The following is a 10,201-nucleotide window of genomic DNA, read 5'->3' on the forward strand; positions in this document are numbered from 1 at the left end:
TCTTTTTTGGGGAATTCTCGAATCAGTCTCTACTTTCCACTTTGCTGTCCGATACAATTATCAGAGCAAAACGCTGCCTCCCTTGACCGCTATAAAAGGATCGTTATCCCTCAGATCGATCTACAATTATGCCTGCGCCGACAAATTTGATGTTTATTTCGTGTGTCCCGAAAAAAACACGACGAATTCGTATCAAATATATGATATTTCTGTATGAAATTCCTGAAATATCACAAGACATAACTATAATTGCTTCGGGCAAAAGTTTCTGTTGTTGTTTCTTGTTTTTATTTTGGGTATTTTTTGTGGAACGGAGCCCAAAACCCGGAGCGACATTCCGGTGTTTCTTCTCCCGAAAGTATTTTCAGCGGAATCCATTTAATAGCATTTCCAATAAAAAATAAATAAAAAAACATAATATGAGTGAAATAAACAGGGAAACGGAGAAACTTCCCCGAACCCCTCCACAAAACAGAACATAACTGCAATTTCTTGTCTCAGTCCCCCTCCGGGCACGACTCTCCGGACCCTGCCAGAGATGGCAGCGAATGAAGGTCAAGTTAATTATGCATTTGCCAGCTGACAGAAGAGAAGACAGCTCATCACAATACCCTACGTTGGGGTACCATTCATTTGGAACAAGATTGTAAGCCAGAGAAGGAAGAGTGTGTGGTATATAAACTATCAAACCCTTAATCATCATGGAGTGAGGACTGAATATATCTCTATCTAATATATATCTCTCGGGAAAACATGCCTCTGCCTCTTCAAGCTGAGGCAAATCGTACAGGACTTCCATTCGAAAGATCATTCCTTAAGGGTATCTAAATCTCCTACCAGTGTGTCTAGTCTTTGCTTCCTCTTTTGGGAGTTAAATGTCTGACATTCCTGACAATTAGTTGCATAATTTTAAATAAAAAAAAAAAAAGAGAAGAGCAGAGAGACGGAAAAATAACTTAAATTGTTGATAACTCGATGGGCAATCGAAATTGGAATGGAATGAAATGGTAGACAGGGCGATGGAGAGTGAGGAATAGCCAGCGAAACAATGGAAATGAATAATTCCCAAAGGGCTATTAAAACCCAGCCAAAGGAGGCACTACCAAATGCGGCATGCCTGCCGATCGTTGGGGGGGAGGGGAAGATTGCCCAGTTTCAGGGGAAAATCAAAATGTATGCAATACATTATGAAGCAACTATGGATCGCTTCTGCGAAAGCCACTACAGATACAAAGATACATTTTTTAAAAATGTTAAATTGAAGTTTAAAGTGTGGTAGCAGGGGGCAGCATGGGTATCGAGCGGGGTGAGGGGCAGTACAGGCCAGTAACCATAAAAAGGTATTTAGCAATTTAGATTCATTCGACGTGCACGCCGTGCCTGGAACTCAAGACATCCCCCGTTCACCGTCCCCCATCCCCCGTCCTCCTCCTCCTACTTCAGTCTTGTTGTTTCTTGGGTATCGCACGCTTCGATCAAGCCGCTGATTGCAGCTGTAGGGGATTGAGAGTGGAGAGTGGAGTGGAATGGAGTGGAATGGGAGAGTGGAGTGGAGTGGAAGCAAGGACTGGCTGTGCCTTGCCCAAAATGGTCCATGGCATAAATTCCGAATGGGAAACGCATCAATCAACGGTGCAAAGGCTCTCTTATGTGCTAAGAGAGTGGAGTGAGAGGAAGGGAGAGAGAGGACATGCTGTTCGTGATGATATTGCTGGAAAGATTAGACGAGGACTCTCGTCTCTCTGCAGCACAAATTAAATAAGAAGAGATAACAACTAGGCAGAAGGCTGGACTCGGTGCCGTCGACCTGGAAATACCCATTACTGCCACTTTATAGTGGCAACTCTCTCTTATCTATCGAGTGTTTTTGAAGAATCTACAAGAGGACCTCTCCGTTGCATACATTAGCAGAAATACAATACACTCGTGTACGCTCCGCGAATGCAGGGTATAAACTAGGCAAGGCAAGACCTGGGACCACTAGGCACGAGAGAATACGTGGAACAACAAACAGAAGAACGGTTAGAGCAAGGGGCGACGAGAGGCGAGGCGAGGCGAGGCGAGGCGAGACCAAGAACAAATAGGAAAGAGGGCCTGGAGTCATGGCCAAGCGGATTAGCGTACCTGTGGGAAGGGACAGGGAACAAGGGCAGGGGACCGACCGGGAAAAAATTTACGATTTTAGCACAGATTGTAAAGTAAATTTTCCTGTTTTTATTTCGAATTAACAAGGCGGCCCCCAGACAAGAGAGACGCGCACACACAAGACACAGAAAAGCAGAGATACAAGAGAAAGAGAGAGAGAGAAACACACGAAAAAAAAACGAAAGTTGCATGTGCAATGGGAGAGAGATGGAAGAGCAAGCAGCAGAAATCTTCTGAAAAAGAAGAAGCAGAGCACAAGAATAACCGGTTCTCTTCGATGTCTCACACACATACACCTAGATACACATAGGCCAGGACAGAACAGAGGCACAGCGCAGCGCAGCGCAGCGGTTACTTAATAATGCAAAACAGGTTTCAAGGAAAGGAAGCAGCATGCAAGGAGGAGGAGATGGCGAAGGGGATTGCACAAAGAGGGACTTTGACTTTGCCAAAGAGAAAGGCAGGCAGGGCAGGCGACGTTGAGTTATGAATTTGATATGCTGCAACGGAAAGGAAGAAGCTGATGGACATGAAAGAAAGAACTGCGGAAAGGAGCTGGGAAGGAGTGCAACAAAAACACAGATGACAGAGATTACAACGAATAGGAGACCAGGGGAACAGGGGAACAGGAAATGTGTGCTGAATCCATTTTATGAGTTAATACTAAAGGGTCGCAGCAGGAGGGGGAGGCCAATATGCATAGTTACTGTAGGAAATTATGCAAAACTATTATACCAAGCCCTATACTCAAAGTTGAGACGATCTGGCCAAACGTACTTGAAGAAAATAGTTCCCAGAGTACAAAAGGTACTAAAGAGTTACACTCCACACTAAGCACTATTCATCACTCTCTCTCTCGCTCTATAATTCTTCCACTCCATCCACTATACTTTTTTAATTCGAGCAGTTTTTGGTAATTCCCCAATTGCGCTGTTGGAGGAGGGAGGACAGGACGCAGCACTGTAATCAACAAACGGTAATACGGCCGACTCGTCATTAAGCACGCGAGAGGCAGGCAGCAAAAGCAACAACAACAACAGCAACAACAACAGAAGCATATGCTCAAAAGCAGCAAAAGCAAACACAGTGTGATGTGTATCGGTGGGTGGGGTGGGGAGGGGAGGGGGGATAAGCTTCGCAGCCAGACAGTCGTCACACACATGCACTAACACATACACGCATACAGACACACCTCCAAACAGCTGATTTGTTATCATCATCAAACCGCTGAATGAAGCCTCAAAACGTGAGAGACAGAAAGAGAGAGAGAGAGAGAGAGTGGGCATGTCAGCGCCAGAGAGAGACCCCCAGACGGACTGCTCCCCAAAGCGCTCTCACGAAACAACAAAAAAGTCGGAAAAAAGCGACGACGCCAACGGCGGCTGCTGCTATGGCAACGACCTTCCTTATTTATTACAATGTGTCTCTGTATGTGTGTGTGTGTGCATGGGGTGGGGGAAGGGGGGAGGTAGTAGCATACCCATAAGAGTTAAATTGTGCTTAGTTTTTAGTGCAGAAAATGTCTGCAGTATTTTGAGCGTTTAATGTTCTCTCTTGATACCCATTGGAGGGGGTATGACGAATTTGATCTGCAAATTCCCTGCAATTCAATCAGGAGGAATGGCCTAGACCATGACCCAAGTGGACCCTTGCTTATGCGATTAAAATGGTTTAATTAGTTCATAATACTTGTAACTGATTTGGCAGGCAGTCTAAGAATATCTGTGCCAATCTGCACCGAGATCAACAACGATCGAAAGGCGAATGAATACTGCAATGCAGACGAGCCTCCCTTGGGGCGGATGCGATCTATGTAAGGGATCAACATTTGTATTTAGTATAGCTACTCTTGGTGCTACCATGGGCCGAAGGATATCAGAAATTTCAATACCTTATTCAGCCAAGCTCATCTCACATTTGAGTCTATTTCCCTCGTTTCCATGAGAATTTTATTTAAAGGACTTTTTTGTTGGGGATTTTATATTTGAGTGCCGCACCCAAAAGGGAATTCTAACGGTAGTGGCGTACCATAACCACTCAATTAGCTCTCAAAAGCGCTCTCAAATTCGGGAATTTTAGCAGGAAGAAGATTGCCGCGCTCCTGTCCCCCCACAACCCTTTCGGCGGAGCACACAGCAGCCCTAAACGAAAACAGGAGAGCAAAAAGTAATCGTAACGAGGGAGAACGTTGTGAGTTGGTGCTGCGGCCGCAACTCTACATTTATACCCGATAGTTAATCAGTATAGCTCTCCTCCGGCAGACGGCGCTAACATTGCACGACAAAGAGTGCGTGACGAACAGACAGACGTGGTTCTATCGACTCGGTAATTGATGCTGGTCAAGAATATATAAACTTTATGGGGTCGGAAACGCTTCCTTCTGGACGTTACTCACATCCACTTCCACCACATATCTAATATACCCATATACTCTTTGAGTATCGTGTATAAAAATTAAAGCAGGCAGCCACGATTGCTCTCACCCAGAAGGGAGCATAAGACAGAAAAAAAAACTCATATTACAAAATAATACCCGCATAAAAAAAGACAGCGGCAGACCGACTCTCTCTCTCTCTCGCTTGTTCAAACACCAAAACAGTTGTAAAGATGGCCGCCGTGGTAGTAATATACGGCTGAATGTGTAAGTCGAAGCGAGAGGGAGCGATACAGAGTGTTTAGGCCGGAGAGCGGCCATATGCTGCCATTGAATGCAATTGGCTTAAGAAGCATGCAGCAACAATAAAATGCGAAAGAGAGTGTGTGTGTGAAGGAGTGCGAGCGTGTGTGAGGGACTGCTGAATACGCGACGTCACGAATCAGCTGTGCGGCAGGTAAAACACCAAGGAAGAAGGGTGAGAGTGAGAGAGCAGAGGGACCGAACGAGAAAGAGAGCAGAGTCAGCGACTGCGACTGCGACTGCGACGCCAGGCAAACCTTAAGATCAGAGGGCCACACGGCCACATTCGCTGCCCAGAACTCGACCCGAACAGAACACATCTCGACCAAGGCGCGCCTCCATGAGAAACTCTCGCGAAGAATTCGACAAGAACATGGGAAAAGCGTTCAACTAGAAAACCAAATAAATTTTTTTTTGGCAAAATTGTGATACAAAAGTGATGCAAAATTGAGTGATAAAAAACCAAGAAAATCTCAATTCAAACGCTGCCAAAAATAACAACAAAACGGAACGAACGGTGGTGGTGAACAGCTGTTGTACGCTCTCACTCTGTTCCGTAAAACGTGCTCTCGCTCTCTTTCGAGTAATTCAGCAAACGCGCTCACAGTCCCACTGCATTCAGCACGCCGCACGGTTCGTCATAGTGGCATGCTTAATCAGAATCACTATGCTCGGGCTGGCCAACGCGTTCGGACGCAATTTCTCTAGAAACTGAAAACTGAAAGCCGAATCGGAAACGGGAACGGGAACCAGAGAAAGAACTGTAAGCCAGCCAACAGCCAAGCAGTACACTGAGCGCGACAAAAGACTGAAAAGCAAAAACAAATAAAAGCCGCAGCTAAAAATAGTAAAAACTCTAAGCGCTGCATTTAAACAAAAAACTAAACCAAGACTGATTAAAACGCTAAATATACAACAAAATACAATAAACGAAACAAAGTTAAACAAAGTAAAAGTAAAATACGATACGAATACGGGTTCTAATAGAAAGCAGCAACAATTCCGAACGGAATAAGCTGCAAATGGATTAAGGTTCCTCCTCTCACACACACACACTCAAAAAAACACACTCAACACACACTCACGGATTACCTGCAGCCACAACAACCGTTAGCCGCGCGCTCTCTTTTTTGGATTACCAGTGCCAATACAAAAGAATAAGAAAAGCAAAAGCAAACGAAGAAAGAAATCTAATAAAAGAAAGGAAGAAAAAAATGTGTCTTGAATTTTTTTCACAAGTGAAAAGCAAGAAAAACGAATAATCACAAAAATGCAATAAAAGCAAAGAATAAAACTAAAATTATAACTGTGTTAACGAAGGAGAAGCAGCAGCAGCAGTCGCAGAAGGAGTAGAGGTAGAAGAGAGTAGCAGCAAAAGCACACACTCTCTTGCACACACTCTCTCCCCCTCACACACAACAATGACGATGGCCGCCTGTTATGCCAGCTATGACATGTCGTCCCTTTCCCACGGCATGTCCGCTGCCGCCTTGAATGCCCTGCAACAGCAGCAGCAGCAGCAGCAACAACAGCAGCAGCACAGTCAGGCTCAGCAGCAGCATCACCAAGCGCAGCAGCAGCAGCAGCAACAGCAACACATGTACCATGCCGCCGTGGCAGCGCATCAGCAACAGTTGCTCCAACAGCAGCAGCAGCAGCATCACCGCCAGCAACAGCAGCAGCAGCAGCAGCAACATTCTCATCAGCCCGCCTCCAACACCCGCCACAGCCATGCGGCGGCGGCCCAAACTCAGGTCGCCGCCGCCGCCGTCGCCACCTCACGCCAACAGCAGCAGCAGCAGCAGCAGAATGTCTCTGCCAGCAGCAACGCCAACAGCAGCAGCAATGCCAACAGCAGCGGTGCAACGGCAGCGGCAGCGTCCCCTCAAAAGGACTACAGCATTCCACTGCACGTCGACTGCAGCGTCGAGTACGAGCTCCCCAATCAGCCGAAGCCACCCGCCGGACAGCGCGTGGAGCCGCTGCTGATGATCCATCCCTGCTACTTCCGTAAAATGGAGTCGCAGCGGCGCAGTCCCTTCGTGAACAACATGCAGGCGACGGCCCGCACGGCCAACAACAGTGCAGTCAGCAGTGGAGCGGCGCTTGGCGGGGGCGGAGGAGCGGCCGCCACGGCACCCAGCAGCAGTGCAGCGCGACGCGGAGCCAGGCAGAGTGCGCAGCAGCAACAGCAGCAGCAGCAGCAACAACAGCAGCAGCAGCAACAGCAGCAGCAACAACAGCAGCAGCATCATCAAGCGCAGCAGCAACAACAACAGCAGCAGAGGCAGGTGTACCAGCAGCAGCAGCAACAGTTGCGTCAGCAGCACCAACAAATGTCGCAGATGTCGCAGCAGGCGCACTATCCCGTGCAGCAGCAGCAACAGCAGCAGGAGCATGTGCGGCGCCAACAGCAGCAGCAGCAGCACCAGCATCAAGCGCAGCAGCAGCATCAGGCGCAGCAGCAGCGAAGCAGCAGCAACCAAAGTCGTCAAAACCAAAGTCAAAGCCACTCCGCAGCAGCAGCGGCAGCAGCCGCAGCCAGCTCCGCGTCGATAGCCGCCGCCGCGGCGGGCCAGTGGGATCAGCTGGCAGCGGCACTAGCCGCTCGCACTGCCATGACGCCGCACCATATGCTGGCACCCCCGCCCCACCAGACCCTGTACGCGGCCAAGGGGAGCAACGGCTCTGCGGGAGGAGCCAGCGGCGCCTCTGGGAAGAGGGATGCCATGATTTCCGGCTCGAACTACGGCCAGACGGCGCCCTCCGTCGGTGGCAGCTCGAAGCACCATCAGCAGCAGCAGCAGCACTGCCTGCCCCCGCCGCCCTGGGACGCCACAGCAGTGGGTGGGGCGGCGCCCGCGCAGAGCATGGCCATGCTGATGGACCGCTCGCCGATGGCCACAGTTCCTAGCAATTATCAGGCCGGCCCTGACACCACGCCCATGCAGCGGCTGTACGGCGCCACCGTGACGCCCACATCTGCAGCGGGAGCGGGTCCGGGGGCGGGCGCGTGTCCGGGAACGACTGGAGGCGCCACCTCTGCCACGGACAAGCTGAGCGGCAAGTACCGGCAGTACCTGCGCTCGCAGCGGATGCACCCCTATGCGGCGGCGGCCTCCCTCAACCTGGCCGCAGCCGCCGTGGCCGCCGGGAGCCTGGGGCAGACCTCGTTTGTGCCATTCGGTGCGGCCGCGGCGGCGACGCCCACATTCCAGCATCTGCAGCAGCAGATATCCTGCTACAATGTGTGATCCCCCTCCCAGGAGCAGCGCGGAGGCAGAAGAAGCAGCAACCAACTGAGACAGGCGCTTACCAAGTAAACGTCGATGAAAATAGCCGCCTCAAGGAATAGCCAATAGGAAAACAAACCCCCCTTTATATAGGCCATCTCTTCTATCCCTCAAACCCTAAAGCCCCATACAACCCTATACAACCCTGTAATCCCCCTCCTCATACAGCCCCCAAAAGCTTTTAGACTCAAAAAATAAGAAAAAACAAACAAAAAAATTAAAGCTAAATTCTGTTTAGAGCTGTTCCCAAAAGAAAAAGAATGAATGAAGAAGATTGTCCTCAGAAGAAGAAAATGAAGAAGATGCAGAAGAAGGAGAAGGAGAAGGAAAAGATACGGATGAAAAGTGTTTTTTGTTTCTTTTTCTAGTAATTGTAGTAATTGATAAACAAAAGGAAAAACAAACAACAAAAAAATGCAAACTATTGTAGTGATATTTGTTATAAAATAATTTTAGTATCTAATTTAATTTAAATTAAAAAAAAGAAAAGAAAACATGAAAAACCAACAAAAAGCCAAGGCGATAAAAACCTAAAAACCAACAAACATTCAAATCAACCAACAATAAAAATGGAAAAGTCAACAAACAAATGCTAAAAATTACATAATTATATGCATATTTAATTAAACGAAAAACGACAAATGTTATAGCAGAAAAACAATTTATGGAAAATGCCACAATTATTACCAAAAGAATGAGAATGAGATGAGAGAAAGACGAGGAGAGAGAGGAGGATGATTGAAAGAGTTCGGATGGTGAATTAAGAGAAGGAAACAACACAAAAAATATGAATAAAAATTATTCAAAATTATGCAACGTAATTTGAAGCGCAAATATGCAAAAAAAATTAAGTAAAATTGTGTTTTCAATTGGTAGAATGTGTACAAAGAGCAAAACAGATGGTTAGAGTGATTAAGAAAGAGCATAAGAGATGGTTAGAGTGATTTGGCTAAGGCATAAGTGAAAACAGAGTCAAACGGTGAGAGTATTTCCAGTGCTGTGCAACTTGCATACACCCTGACGATCAGCTGTTTCTGTATAAGAGGGGTGTGGCTCAGCTTTTGCCGTGTTTTGAGTATCCCAAATGTACAGACCTGTCTTTGAATAAAAACCCCAGATAGTCGCTGTATATACTTTGGTTTTCCTTTCTCTATAGAAAGAATAAATATCCCTTTTCCGCAATACATTTCGTTCAAAACTAAGCAGGCAGAAAGACAGTGAGAGGATTTACCGTGACTTTTAGCAGTTTCCACTTTCAGTTCATTTCCCATAAGAGCGCGAGGAAGACAGACAGTAAGAGGCAAGAGACTTCGACTTCGACTGCTGCCGTCCTCTTCTACCGTACACTTAATTGCCGTCGGCTTTTGTGGCTCAATTTTCACACTTGCACTCCCCTTCCACCGCCTTTTTTTGGGGTGGCTGTTCTCCCCTTGTCTTTCACTTAATTTGATTTTCAGCTTTGCTTTGGTTCGCTCTTTCTCTTTTCATTTTTCGGCGTGGCTCTGTGATTGATTATTGTCATTGATGGAAGACCTTTGAAGAACAGAAAGAGGAAGGCAGAGGGAGAGCGAGAGTGAGAGGGTGATGGAGTCTCATTCCAACGGCATTCTTCATTTGTCTCCTCTGGCTCTCTTTTGCTGATTATGCCATCGCACAGTGGGCCCCGGGCCCCATTCTAAAGGAAAAACTAATGCCCAGAGGCAAAAGTTTTTTGCTGGTGGGGCGACAGGAAATGTGCGAGATGTTATCAGGCCTTGGGCGTAGGTCCCCGCGGGGATTATTGATTAAAGGCTGAAAAACGATTTGTGTTTGTTTCTCTCAGAGAAAAGCAGTTCCGGGAAGTACATAATCGCTTAATTTATTCATAGGAAAGCGAAACGAACGAAACGAAACCCTCGTGAGGATTTCCAGCCAGCAATCAGCAAATTAATTTAAAGAGTGTTTTATTTTTTTTGGGGGAACGAAAAATAAACGACATCCGTTTCCCATTGAACGAACGAAACGATACGACCCGGCCGACCGACCGACCGCAGACTGACTCATCCCACTGTGGCCTGCCCTAGATCTCCAAAACGAGTCCAAGTCC

General features: G+C 47.3%; 1 protein-coding gene across 1 annotated transcript; it reads left to right on the forward strand.

Moving 5' to 3' along the window:
* Positions 1 to 6,115: 6,115 nt before the first annotated feature.
* corto (centrosomal and chromosomal factor corto) lies at positions 6,116 to 8,962 on the forward strand. The gene has a single exon (XM_033380699.1). The coding sequence runs from the start codon at positions 6,244 to 6,246 to the stop codon at positions 8,074 to 8,076; it is 1,833 nt and encodes a 610-aa protein (XP_033236590.1). The 5' UTR covers positions 6,116 to 6,243; the 3' UTR covers positions 8,077 to 8,962.
* Positions 8,963 to 10,201: the final 1,239 nt, after the last annotated feature.

Source organism: Drosophila pseudoobscura, chromosome 2, assembly GCF_009870125.1.
Source record: "Drosophila pseudoobscura strain MV-25-SWS-2005 chromosome 2, UCI_Dpse_MV25, whole genome shotgun sequence".
NCBI classification, from domain to species: Eukaryota; Metazoa; Arthropoda; class Insecta; order Diptera; family Drosophilidae; genus Drosophila; species Drosophila pseudoobscura.

Coding starts and splice junctions, on each gene's coding strand:
- corto (XM_033380699.1), top strand. CDS start 6,244: ATGACGATGGCCGCCTGTTATGCCAGCTATGACATGTCGTCCCTTTCC.